This window comes from Gobius niger, assembly GCF_951799975.1.
Source record: "Gobius niger genome assembly, chromosome: 1".
In the NCBI taxonomy this organism is placed as follows: domain Eukaryota; kingdom Metazoa; phylum Chordata; class Actinopteri; order Gobiiformes; family Gobiidae; genus Gobius; species Gobius niger.
The window spans coordinates 36,958,928-36,973,230 of record NC_136852.1 but is presented as its reverse complement, the minus strand read 5'-3'; the positions used below and the strand labels follow the sequence as shown (position 1 = coordinate 36,973,230).

Here is a 14,303-nt window from a genome sequence, read left to right as displayed (position 1 = left end):
GCTGGTTACACAACACCAATATCCTCATAGTAGAATCAGTTGCATTTCTTTATCTTTAGGGTACAAGATATATTTAAATTAACTCACCAGGTGCTTCAGCCATCTTACAGTCACCAGCAGGCTGCAGCTGATTCATTCAGTTGAGGAAAGAAGTGTAACATTGCAACATAAAAGCAAGCCTCAAGTCCACGCCTTGGTCGTCTGGTTAATCACTGTAAAAGTACAAAACTAGATTATATGGATCTGGACTAACATGGAAAAGCTACATTTTGAAATAGTTTTATATAAAATAATGTATTAATAGGCCATGCAATTTATAACAGGGTGATATGCAGAAAACTGCATGACAGCCGAGATGCACACCCGGAGCGCGCACAGCTGCGATAAAGATCCCCAAAAGACTAGCTTGACGCACTATGCTAACCTGCATTATGTTATAAACCGATTGTTTTCACGTTACCAGTGCAACATTGCGCACAATTCATGGAAATTTAGAACGTACTGATTTAAAGAAAAGAAGTGAACACTGACAAAACGTTAAAGCCTTCTTGAGTGAGTGACAAATAAAATATAGTCATTTCCCCCCTTGGAAAATTCAAAGGCCTTTAGCAAATTCAGACCAGTTCAGACCAACACGCATTTTTACACCATAATTTCTTAAAACCATATATTTTGCATTTCCTAAGACACGTATCTTATTCAAAAGAATCCTTTGACTCCAGATTGTGGGATGTGATAAATAAGAACAAGAAAATGAGTTACTTACTCGCGAGCCCACCCCGAGGAGGCATCAAAAGTGAAAGCCAAATTCAGGAAATAGGTCTGCTGCAGCTTACGCAGTAGGCAAAAGTATTGAAGTATGATGTGTTACTGTTGAGCAATAATGACTGAACTTTTAGGCTTTAATAACTTAATTTATTTCTCATATAAATGTAGACAGCCCACAACTGATATGACAGTTTGTTTTGTGTAGCAGTTTTTTTGACCGCGTTTATGTGGTCCGCATTTTCGAGATCCGTGGTAATGTGGACCGCACGGGAAAAGCTGTTGCGCGTTTTGTCTGTTACTTACGGTATCAAATCAAATCAAATCAAACAAAAGCGTGTCTGTTACTTAAGAACACAATGTCGAAAACACTTTTTCCTCCTCTCACAGGAACACCTGGGGCTCGAGTACCCAGGAAAACTTTCCCTAATTAAAAAAAAAAAAGTAAATAGATGTAAGACATAACCTGTACAGCACAAAAGCTGTCAATGGCTCCTCTTCGAACATGGATAAAAGCTACGTGCCGCGGTGCTGCGCAGCTTCCCACTGCGCAAAGACACGTTGAAACAACGTCTTTTTTCGGTCATTTTTGGACGTCCAATTTCGGTCCCCTGAAGGTGCAGACTGTTACTCCAGATGACGTCTTTTTTCTGACGTCTTTTGGACGTGCAACGTTAACGTTCCCAGGACCTCCGAATGAGGGCCAATACTAGTCGAAATTAGGTCGTTGTCGACGTCATTTCTACGTATAATATTTACTAATTTTATATCACTTTTATAGACCGTACAAAATACAAAATACTTCCAATGTCTGGAACAGACAATTAATTCCATGACCAGTAGGAGCCATGTGCTTTACTAATCACAAATAAAGCCCAATTCAATTCTTTTTCTCTTTTTATTGAAGACAGGGGTACAGGTACAGGTACAGGTCCAACAGGTCCAACAGGTCCAACAGGTCCAACATGGCTTAATAAAGTGCATTATTTTTATTAAACTGTGTCCCGATTCCCACCTCCCCGTCTTTGTGGCGCATGTTTCAAATGCTCTGCGGCATACAGCCTTATGGAGGCCTCTTTTGCAGTTTCATCAAATTGCATTACTCCATCTGCACAAGTAGAACAGAACGAGATATGAAGGCAATGTGCTGTCATACAGAATCCCCATGTTTGAACCCCAAAATAGGTTGCTTATACATCCACTACCATAGTCGATTAGCAATGTTACAGACAGCTATGTTTAACAGTTGGTATTGCATTTTCTACAACAGGAGATTAAATGTTTTGTCCAATTGAAAGGAATAGGCCACCGTTTTTACATACTGAGATATGTTCTTACCTAACCTTAGTCGAGTTAATATATCCCCGTCTGGTCTTTGTCCGTGCGCTCACACATACGCAGCCTCTCCCACATGTCACATAGCTCCAAAAAAGCTCACGATAGAAGCTACCAAGCTCTTCCACGTGTTCCCTATTTAAATAAAGTTACGTGAAGTGTTTTCAAGCGAAGTATATTTACACAGAAATGTAGCATGTCGATTTTATAAGCAGATAAAAAGGGGGACGCTGTGCTCCTGTATCATTACGCCTCACAATATAGTCCCCCTTTTTATCTGCTTATAAAATCGACATGCTACATTTCTGTGTAAATATACTTCACTTGAAAACATATCACGTAACTTTATTTAAATAGGGAACACGTGGAAGAGCTTGGTAGCTTCTATCGTGAGCTTTTTTGGAGCTATGTGACATGTGGGAGAGGCTGCGTATGTGTGAGCGCACGGACAAAGACCAGACGGGGATATATTAACTCGACTAAGGTTAGGTAAGAACATATCTCAGTATGTAAAAACGGTGGCCTATTCCTTTAAGTTAATTACTTCCAAATTGGAAGGGGACCACTTTCTTTCCCTTTTCAACATATGTGCATACCTTGTATCGCTTTATAAAGAAGGGTCTTCTCCAAAGGCTTCTTTTCCTTTTTCCCTTTTCCCTTCATATTAAAGTTGGCCATCAAGCCATTGGTGAAGAGCCTAAATAAAAATGATATTGTAAATCAATGTCAATGATATATTTAGAAACAAACAGGTCATCAAGCCTATACTAAAATCGAAAGTGTAGTCAAGGTTGCAGAAGAGCTGGTCTTCACTACTAAAATGTTGGATGAACTTGTCAAAATAGAAAATTATACAAAAAAAAAAACGCCAACAAGTTGAGAAGGATCAGACAATTATGCTATAATGCAAAAAATGTCTGACAAAAAATGGAATGCTTTCTTCTATATGCCTCCAATTATATATCAAACATTAACATTTTCATAGAAAAAGAAAATAGATAAAATGTGTGCCATGAGCTACAGAAGGATAAAGCTAGGGGGAAAAATGAATGCAAGCAGGCCACACCAACTGTTCACACAGAGCACCCCATCAAGCACACAAACTTCATAGTCTATGTAGAAAACATACCTGTCGAGGACTTTGTGGACACAGTCCTTTGTGTCCTTTCCCCCAATTCTAGAAAGGCGGAGCACCTGTTGAAATAAGTCCAAGATAAAATTGATGCCAGAGTAGTGTAACAGTTTGTGAAAGCACTGTATTTTGTCATGCTACACTATCCATATAATTTTAGACTTGCAAAACTTACCAGGGCATCAAACGCTTTCTTGTCACAGAGGCCTTGCTCCTGCCTCTCGAAATCCTCCATAGTCTCCATCCTCTTAATGTGGATGGCTGAAGACTGATGTTGCGATTGCTTGAATTGGCTCTTAAGGTCCACCAGCATGGTCAACACCTTTTTCTGATACACTGAAATAAAGTTGATGTCCATGATTAACTAAATGGCAAGGCTAGTTTGCAATTATAGTAATCAGCACTGTAGATAGTATTAAAAAAAGATAGAAACCCCCTCCTTACCATTAATGGTAGAAAAAAAAAAGATAAGTAGATAAAGTTCTGGAATTTGATGGTATAGATTTTTTTTCCCCCCACAGGATATTCCTGCACGGCTACTAGCTCATACAACATACATTTGCACAATTGTAGCATCAGGTGGAATATAAAAAAAGATGAAAGTTACACTCTTGCACTCAGTGTGACCTGTCGTCTTGCACTACCAATACATCAATACTTACCATCCCAAGGCAATGGAAATGCCCATTTTCCATTGGTCACTGCATCTGCAGAAAGTTAGATTAAGAAATTAACAGAGGACAAACTAAACAGATTTGGGCAGCATGAGACGAGAAAAATTAACCACAAATCAGTACAAAAACAATGGAAGACAAAGTACTTTGCAATTCGACAACTCACCACATCTTGGCCTGTCATAGGGGGGGCTGTGGCGTGACCCGTCAGGCCTGGAGCTCAAAACATTTTGGTGTTGTGAGCTGGACCTGCTGGTGAACCTAGAGCCTCCCCTGTGCTGTGACCTGGACCTGGACCTGCTGGTGAACCTAGAGCCTCCACTGTGCCGAGGTCTGGAGCTGGATCTGCTCCGGCGACTTGAGCCTCCACTGTGCCGAGGTCTGGAGCTGCTCCGGCGACTTGAGCCTCCACTGTGCCGAGGTCTGCAGCTGCTCCGGCGACTTGAGCCTCCACTGTGCCGAGGTCTGGAGCTGGATCTGCTCCTGTGACTTGAGCCTCCACTGTGCCGTGAGCTGGATCTGCTATTGTGCCTCGCGCCTCCACTGTGCCCTGACCTGGACCTGTAACTGGACACATTGCCATTTCTGAACGCGATGCTGGATCCACTGCTGAACCAAGTACCAATACAATAATTTAAAAATCACCTGGATAAACAACATGTCATACCTTACTGGCTGGCCAACAAGAAGTGCTGGTGACTAACTGATAGAAGCCAGCCACTACTGATGCTGTGCTTTATCCTGTCAATTTACCTTGAGCGAGAGCCATTCCTTGAGGTACCCCTTGTCGCATCATGTCGAGATCCTGAAAAACACACACAAAAATGTCTTACAAATACTGAATCCCATTTCTACCACTTAGCTCTCTTTTCAGCCTCCTCATTTTTTTGGCACATTCACAAGGAGAGGGGTTGACCCAAAGTAGTGTGATGTGCCAGAAAGCCACGAGTTGCTTTAAAGGAATAGGCCACTGTGTTTCCCACACAGACATGTTCTTACCTGAGCTTAGAAAGACCAGACAGGTACGCATCAACTCGTCTGTGTGGGCACAGCAACGCAAAAAGACCAAAGATGTTAGCATTAAGGCTGCAACGACGCGTCGACGTCGTCGACGTCGTCGATTACGTAAATACGTCGACGCCGTTTTTGTGCGTCGACGCGTCGCTTGTTTACGTTTCACTTCCAGCGTGGCTGCGCGTAATGCAAACGCTGCGACCGAGGGGGGAAAAGCACGGCAAAAGTCGTCAAAAGTGTGGGAGTATTTCCAGAAACGGCCTAATAATGTTGTTGTATGCACACTGTGTCGAGCGGAAATGTCATATCACAGCAGCACAACTAACCTGGCTAACGCCAGACTGCTGTGTGCGCTCCAATCATTTCCAACTGCAGTATCACTTGTGATTTTAGTCTGGCGTTAGCCAAGCTACAGCACAACGGCTATGAACGAACATGTGAAACGAAAACACCCGCGGCTGCAAGGGCCCCGTATCTCAGTCAAACTACGGTGTTGTTTCACTGATTAATCAACGCGTTGTTACGGGGACAGGCTCTGACAGCGCGCACGCACTCTCCGCCTACTTTGCCGCATATAAAACCAAAACGGAGCAGGCTGCTGAAGTGAATGAGCAGGAGAGACCGACCGCCTTCCCCGTCTCTCCCAACACGCGAGTAGGCTACTTCTCCGCTCGTGCCCCGCTCGGCTGTCTGTCTCCCGGTTCTCGTTTCGCCTCATGCTGCCCTCATGCTGCCCTCATGCGCGGCTGCATCCCGTCCCCATGTCCCGGGCGCTGTTCTCATGTTTTCTCTGCGCGGACTCGGGGCATCAGCCACACACTCATTTAAACTCTCTTGTTGTCGTGTCTAGCGGAGAATCAGGACAGTAGTTTGATGATAGACGAGAGTAAAGCCGTGTCTGTGGCCTTTTTATCTCAAAGAGGAGTTGAATCCACACGATCACAGTAACTTACAGTAACTCTGGTTCTCTGAATGTGCACAGTCTATAACGAGTTGAGCGACTCACAGGCTAATTCTCAGTGGTCAGACAGAAATAACCGTCAGGTGCAGGTTTCAGTTAGTTTTAAATCAGCGGGTCAAACTGTGGGTCAGGGCCAGAAGTGAGAGAATGGGCCATTTGCCATTTACTATTTTAAAAAGTGGGGAAAATAGACTAGTAGTAAATAAATATATAAAAGCCATGCCATTTGGACACATCAATGTTTTTTTCTTCATTTTAAATGAAAAAATAATCGGTAACATGAAAAATAATCGATAGATTAATCGAAAAAATAATCGATAGATTAATCGATAGAAAAATAATCGTTAGTTGCAGCCTTAGTTAGCATTTAGCCTCTCCCCTCTCCAAATGGGCTCCATCTTCAGCTGCAGCGCAAACATGACTGCTCAGGGGTGTTTGTTTTGGCCTCAGCTGACCTTGAAGCACCTCGGGTACATCCTTTTTATTATTTTTTTATTTTATTTTTTATTTTTTCTCTCTCTTTGTTTCTCTCTTACGACAGAAATAATGAAAACGCTGTTTTACAAATTAAAATCAGGCCGTAAGCATAGAATTAAGACATTACATTACAGACGTCGAGCACATCCGTTCCGCTGTGACGACACAACTGAACACTCAGTCGTTCACCAGGAGAGAGCTGCGTGAATGAAGCCACAAACCACTCTGGGGGTGTTTTTGATAAGGAAATAGCATAACAACATGGCTAAAAGCTCCAAAAAGTCGATTTTGCATGATATAGGACCTTTAAGTTTGAGCAGTAGGAACTAGAAATTAATTCTCACGTGGAGTAGTGTTGTACTTGTCCCGAGATTTGTCACCAGGCTTCAACGGGTGACACGAGGCTCGATTCCCAAGTGGAGTAACGTTGTCCTTGTCCCGAGATTTGGCACTAGGCTTCAACGGGTGACACGAGGCTCGATTCCCAAGTGGAGTAACGTTGTCCTTGTCCCGAGATTTGGCACCAGGGTTCAACGGGTGACATGAGGCTCGATTCCTAGAGTCTGAAACATCAAACAAACAACAACTATGATGGTAACTAATGCTTAAAGGGGGGGTATTATGCTTTTTTCAGCCACATAGCACCAGTCTATATCTCACTACAATAATGACGAAACCTTCTGTTGGTCTGTCAATGCAGTAAATTAGAATAACTGCCTTGTATAAAATTGCTCTTTCAAAATGGCCGTAGCAAATGGCTTGAAATAGGCCTCTGTCTCTTTAAGACGCTCCCTGACCCTTTCCGACACGCCCCCTCCACACGCTGTCTGTGGCATCACAACACTGCGCTCGTTGTCTGAACAGTATTTAAACTACGATCGGTGCATTTTAATTTTTATTGTTGGAAAGGAGCTACTGTTTATCACTTTGTGAACAATGGCCACACAGGATATTATTTGGAGACGAACCTTCCACACCGGACGCTTGGAAGGGGCTCTTGCCTGAAAAATAACTGCTGTTTGGAGGCTATCTCTTTACAACTGCCATGCCCTATGGATCGCAGAACCAGCCACTGAAATAAGCGTTATTGTCACCGGTTTTAATCCTGGGTGTTTCGGTAACAGAAACACTGATGTGTGTCTTTGTAAAAGTCTCAGAGCTGCTGTGGCTCCGGTTCACAACACATGAAGCTAATCCTCCATGATGACTCTGTTTACATCTTAGGGCTAGACACTGCGGGGAGGGGGTTCTGCTGAGGAGCAGTGGTTGGTTACTCGGCTGGTGACGAAAGCTCGGAGACGTCTCCAGGAGGTGGGGGCGTTCCTAGGAGGACTCAGGCAAACCTATCCCTAAAATGGCCGCCATCAGAGTTTTTACAGATTACTCAAAAGCACGTGAATGTGCCAAGGCAACACTTCAGGCATGTTTTTAATGAGGGAATGACTTAATAACATGATGTAAAGCTTGAAAAAGTCGATTTTGCCTAATACCCCCCCTTTAACTCACAACCATCTTTGTTGAATGGGATTGTAGATGTGAGAGGAGCGTGCAAATACTCACGAGTGGACATTTCGCCATCCTGAGATCTGGCCATACTCTGCACTGTAACAGTCATGGCTTCATTTTCAGAAGCTGCAACACAAAATAGCTTGTAACTATCCTACTGTGTATACACCAGACATTTCCATGTTTCATTAGTTGTCATCAGCACCCACAAGCAGAGTCATTAATGTTGGAGTCTTGAATGGCCAGCTTTTCCGGTACCTCAGGGTAGCTGGGCGGTTTTCCACCTACACAAAAGCAAATAGAGAAAAAAAAATAAAAAAACAAATCATCCATCTACAAGCAAAAAAGGCACAATCTTAATAATGTCAATAGTGAAAATCACCTGTGATGCCCTCTTCTGAATCTGTCGAGTCTGTAATTTTTAAAAATAAACATTAGTCAAAAATTTGAGGCCCAATGTGTCAATAGGTTACAAATGTAGTCATCTATAAATGCAAGAAACATCTCACTATTCATGTGTGAGTACCATGCATATCTCTCAATTATTCTGATTGAGCTAGATAGTACAATGGTAGGCATTTTTTTTCTAGAGCAGTGTTTTTCAACCTTTTTTGAGCTAAAGCACATTTTTTTTCTTTGAAAAATCACGAGGCACACCACCAGCACAAAATGTAAAAAAAATCTAACTCTGTAGCCTATATTCACAATATAAAGTGGTTCGCTCATAAAAACCACAACCTCAGGTATGATGTATGAAAAGATGTTTATTTTAGAACGTTGGCGTTGTCGTTTTGGGGCTTCAGATAGGGAAGCTCACGGGCTCTCGTCCCCAAAGAAGTCTAAGAGAGAAGCGTGGAATGAGCTTCCTGTAGATCGCCAAGGTTGTGGCGTGTGTAGACCTCGTATGCTGTGGATGACCAACGGACTAAGATCTTGATTAGGCGGTCGGGCACGCCTCGGCTGGCACCCACGTGAGGAAGCCTAGCCGAGCTGTGCACTAGGGAAGGCGGGGCAAACTCGGAGCAACGAAGAAAGCCGAAGAAAGCCAGCAAGAACATGGACTCGAGCGTGCGCGATATGTGCGGGGGCAGCACGAAATCCGCAGAAGGTCGGCTAGGGCTGGTCACAAGACGAGGATCGTAGCTAAGAATGGTGGCACAGGAGTCGGAAGAGGCTCTACATAGGGGGCCAGCATCCTGAAGGTCGGAACTGCAAAACGAGAGAGGGAGTCGGCTATGCTGTTGTGGTGACGCGGAACGTGCTTGGCTCTAAGGATAAACTGGTTAGATATGGAGTGCCAAACTAAGCGACGCAAGAACGGCATGATTCGCTAGGCCATGGAGCTGCGAACCATCTGCCCCGGTAGAAACCCCCAAAACCGGCTGAAGGGGCAGCGGCGGTATACAACCGGGACGTCGGCGGGACGGATATCATGTCCCGTGGAGTGAGGGAGACGACGCGGCAAGGACCAGGAGATACGAACCGAAAGCGCGACCCTGGGGAATAATCCTTATGGCGAAATTCAAGTGACCTAAAAGGGACAAAAGCTGCCACTTAGAACACGAGGGGCGACGAGGAAATTGCGCTGCAGGAGCGCGATGCAATCCCGCTTCTCGGTCGGAAGCAAAGCCTGGAACGCAACGGCAACCCAAACCCAAGTCCAACCTTGAGAATAGAAAGAAGAGGGCAACCCAGTGCCTGAGGTAGATGCAAGAGGAATAGAGCCCGACGCAGTGCCAGGTGACGAGGCACGAGGGTCGAAAGTGAAAACAAGCTGTGAAACCATAGGCAAATCCGTGGTGAAAGAGATAGGTGGAGAGATATCAGGCAACACGCGGCCTGTTGTTGCAGCGCCAGGGGCGCTGTTGACGTGGCTCCCGGTGGCTGCGACCTGGAGAGAGGTCAACCCGGAAGTGGAAGCTCGGGAGCGGTGATCGCGAGGAGGCTGGAGCCAAACAACAACCTAAACAGCGCGAGACGGTCCGCAGCGCTCTCTGCAATCCCGCCACCGTGGTCTAGGCGCATGACGCTTTTGACAGTAGTACGAGGAGAGTACGAGGAGAGCTCCGAGTCGGCGGAGAGCGGCGGCTAGGCTGGCGGCTAGCCCCGGAGCTAACCCTGGAGCTTGCGCTAGAAGGAGGGGAGCCGTCATGCTGGCATGGATGAGTGCGGCGGGGAGAACGTGCGGGAGACCTGGGAGGAACAGATTGCGACGTGGCGGGGTGGAGAAGGACAGAAACGACTCCTCCGGGCAGGCCGACGCCGGAAACGGAACAGAGACGGGACGGAAGCTGGACGGCCGGAAACTCCAAACGAGAGGACGAGGTTAGTAGTCGGGGGGCTTAAATAGGCCGGCGGGCGGAAGAGGCGTATAGGAGGTGTGGTCCGGCTCTCGAACCTCAGATAAATATAAATACTTATCTACATTTCTCATCAAAGTGTGAATTGAATAGGAACACTGTCTGGCTAGCCACAATGACACTGTCACATCTATGCATCACTAATTCTCTTGTCTCAAAGAAATGAAGTGATATGGAAGAGTTTTACATGGTCACTCTGCTGATCATTACACAGCACAGAGACTTGAGAATGCCACATTATTTGCAGATAATAATTAATTTGTTTTCAAAAAATATTCTTTAGACCCACTAGGTCAAATTGGATAATTTCCCACGGCACACCAGACAATATGTCACGGCACACTAGTGTGCCCCGGCACAGTGGTTGAAAAACACTGTTCTAGAGTGTGAGAAACATACCATTTACAAAACCCTCTGGAAGTCCTTTTTTGGTGCGGTCCCTCTTCTTTGATCTAATCGGCACATCCTCCTCATCCTCATCCTCCTCCTCCTCCTCCGCATGGCTTGTAAAGTTGTAGATGGCGCATTCACGCCGCTTAGCTAAAATTCAGAATTAAAAAAATATATATATTGACTTGCTTATGTTATTACACACACACTAATACTTGCCTGATGACATTTTTATCTTAATTAGAGGGAAAGTCATCCAGTCCTCCTGGGGATTTATCCTGTCCCTTATCGCTTTTTCTGTTTTTGTGGCACTCAGGTCATGTGGCCATCTGACAGTTTTTTGGTGCCTGTCAATCCAGTCTTCTGGAACAACACCCTCCTCCTCTTTGTCACCCTCCTTCCACACAGCCCTTGTATACATATCTGGAAAAGACAGCATACAAGTTAATTGCAGTTAGCATTTTTATTTAGCTCATGCATTGACTACAACAATGGTTCCCAAACTTTTAATTTGAAAGACCCATGACTCTGAATGTCCCACTGTCCCACTGGTTTCATTATATTACATCTATACAGACCTATTCACCTTATTCCGCCCCGCCCACTTTTGCGTTGTCTTGGCACTTCCGGTCGAGCACGAAGCCCGTTCATTTAAATGAAGAACGAGGGAAAATATTCTCTGCTCAAATCTGATGTTTAGTCGATTGATTTATGTAAAATGTCCAATGTTCATTTGCACCAGCAAGTCAACACTGCACCGTTTCTCTGTGTGGCCGAAAAACGGCTTTGTTTTCATGTAGTGACTGATTTTATTTGGACTTCTCCAGTCCCATGTTAACTGATAGGAGAAAAGGGGCCAGCACATTTCATGGTGGCGCCCACGCAAACGTCCGGAATAAGGTGAATAAGCGACCACTATAGAACCAAATGAAGGAATCCCGTAAACCCATTTTTAGAACCACTGTGGCAGACATAGTTGTACAAAGCAAATTATAGTGCAATGTTATTGAAAAGGACACACAGCCCATTTAACAAATCACCAATTGTGAGGTTAGAGGGCACAACATGCAATGATTTTCATCAATAGCAGCAAGATCATTAGACAGTCAGCCTGGGTGACGTTAGTGGATAAAGTGACAGGTGTGGTCAAGACAGTTTCATCATGTGCAGAGGAGGGATGAGGGGTTACTTTGGGAAAAGCATTTTGTGGCAGGAGGTGAGAGAGTTTAATTGTGGCAAGAAAGAACATGCAGAAAAAGACAAACAACAACAAAGGGAAACAGGTGATTAGCCGTGATCCCTGCGGGGTTATAGTTATAGAAAATTTCACCTTTAACATTTGGGGTCCACACCATGGCGAAGGGGTATAAGGACAGAACCACCCGTTTCTTGAGGGAGGCAGGCCACCTTCCGGAAAAGATCACTTTGGCACAGCACTTTGTTTTTCATCCTGATTTGACCACTTCCTATGCACACTATATTCAGAAGTCCAGAGCTACATGGTTTGTGAAATAATGGGGAAGTGTGACGCTGGTGCAGGATTTCACAAGCAAAGGTACCATCTGCATTTTTTTGTCGAATGAAAGCAAATTTGTCGTCTCTTAAGAGAAAACAACAGTCCCTTTCTTTAACAGAAGCAAACACTTCAAGGTTGACTTTGCTTCTGCCCTTTTGTGAATGTTCAATTTCAGACAAACGCCTGGTGACTTGTTCCAGGGGACTTCGACCACTCCTCACATGTTTCTTAATTTGTTGCAGGTAGTTTTCAAAGGGAAAACAGGACAGGTCATTTAAGGAACAGTTGAAGTGGCTTACATCTTCGTGGAGATGAATTAGTCCATGTACGTTGTACACAGCAAAGGTCTTGCCATAAAGGTCAGCACAGCACATGACAAAGTGTTTCATTAGTTCCTGAGCATAATGGAGATAGGCATTGCGAATCCTATCATCTGACTCCAGCATTATTGACATGGCCACTGTCAAGGACAAGAAATGTGTGTATCTCTCTGGGGACAACACAGTTTTCAACACCACAGGTCCTGTGTATAGCAAAAACTGCCGTAATTCAGTTGCTTTCCACCTGTCTAGTTCATGTAAAGACCGTGGCTGCCGTGCAAACTCACTTGGCATCTTCCCTCTCAGTGCTATTAGTTTTTGAGAAATTGCATCTCTTTGCTTTGGAGATAGACGGCAGATTTTCGGGCCTCGTGTCATGTAAATCAACAGGCGCCTCACTACTCCCAAGCACACCATATGCATGTAGTCCAGGACAAATGAGCTAACACAAGGAATTCCTGCAGCTATCAAGGGGCTAGCATCATTTTGGTGGTTCTTGTATTCCACTCTGGAGAAACTGTCATTTGTCCGAGAAGTGCATTCCTGCCCACTGAAAACTATTCTTCCCTCAACACGAGAACCCCTTACTACACATCTTTCACAACTCTCATAGGAAGTGTGGCCCTTAATACATTTTAGATATGCCCTTGCTGGCGCATCGCAGATCATAGCATCAATATTGACCGAGTAAGTCTGGCCTTCATGAATAATACCATCATCTTTGAGATGTTTGTACTCTGTCAGGAAGTCTTTCAGATAGTCCTCGATTGGACTTGGCTTCTTTTGGCCACTAAACATCGCAGCAATAAATGGATCAAAATGGCCACACTTCACCAGTATTGGCCAGAATTGGACACCACTACTTTTGAAAAGTGGTATGCCATCAATGTTTACACTAAGGTGCACATCATTACTCTCCATCTGGCTTAAACAACAGCGGATCCCTTTTTCCAAGCCATAGTACGTGTACTGTCCGCCACATTTAGGCTCCGTTGTATTAGACTGCGGTGTAGCAAGCAGTGTCCGGCAATCGACAGGCAATAAGTGCCCTTGTGTCCTTAATATGGGCAATAAACCATTAAGTGCTCTGTGTGTCAATTTGTGCTCCAAAGCCCACTGTCTCAGGTCATCCTCCAAACTGCTAGTTTCCTCAGAGTCACTTGGCTCCGTTTCTGAGTCATTACAATAAGATTCCACATCGGTGTCCAAATGAAAAGTATCTGATGTACAAGGGATACTGTCACTGACAGAACTACTGACAGAACTACTTTGACTCCTTGTCTCACTCTCGTTCAAATTTTCAAAGTCCTGTTCATCGTCTGAACACTGGAGAAGTTGATCAAGTTCTCTTTTGCGTTTCCGCCATTTTCTCATTTTCAAAGCCATCTGTAAATGCAGACGCGAGTCCGAGTTATTTTAGTTTTACTTTCTATTTCGCTGGAACATTTGTAAGGGGTATAGGGAGGTCACAACACTTACTTTGTTTTGGGTTGGTTCCACCCAGTCCAAACACACAGTCCTGTACACCACCTAAAAGAAAGACAGGCCCAATTTAGAAACACAAAACTAAAGCTTTCCAACAATTACTCCAATGTATAAAAGCATTGTTCATCAAAAAGCAGAGATATTCTCTTCCACTAGCAATATCAAGCTCTGACCCTGCGGAGAGGGCAGACTGTGTCTGCACTCGCAGATGCAGAAAATTATAAAATTTGAACTACTTTATAAAAATATATTACTCATAAAATACACAAAATGGCAAACATTTCTGGTAACTGCTAACAAACTAACTGCTTTTGTTACCGGCGCCAGCCCTAGGGGAAGCTGGGCGGTTACAAGTAGCACACAACTAG

At 44.4% G+C, this 14,303-nt stretch overlaps 1 protein-coding gene across 1 annotated transcript; it reads right to left on the bottom strand.

Annotated features, from left to right (window-relative positions):
• Nucleotides 1-1,663: 1,663 nt before the first annotated feature.
• On the bottom strand, nucleotides 1,664-4,277 carry LOC306969028 (uncharacterized protein; the record flags this gene model as incomplete). The annotated part of the gene is made up of 6 exons (XM_079564638.1): nucleotides 4,073-4,277; nucleotides 3,895-3,939; nucleotides 3,408-3,568; nucleotides 3,230-3,294; nucleotides 2,697-2,797; nucleotides 1,664-1,734 (listed from the first exon to the last, which is right to left on the bottom strand). Exons 3-6 carry the CDS (start codon nucleotides 3,543-3,545, stop codon nucleotides 1,664-1,666), a joined length of 375 nt encoding a protein of 124 aa, XP_079420764.1. The 5' UTR covers nucleotides 3,546-3,568; nucleotides 3,895-3,939; nucleotides 4,073-4,277.
• Between the last annotated feature and the right edge of the window lie 10,026 nt (nucleotides 4,278-14,303).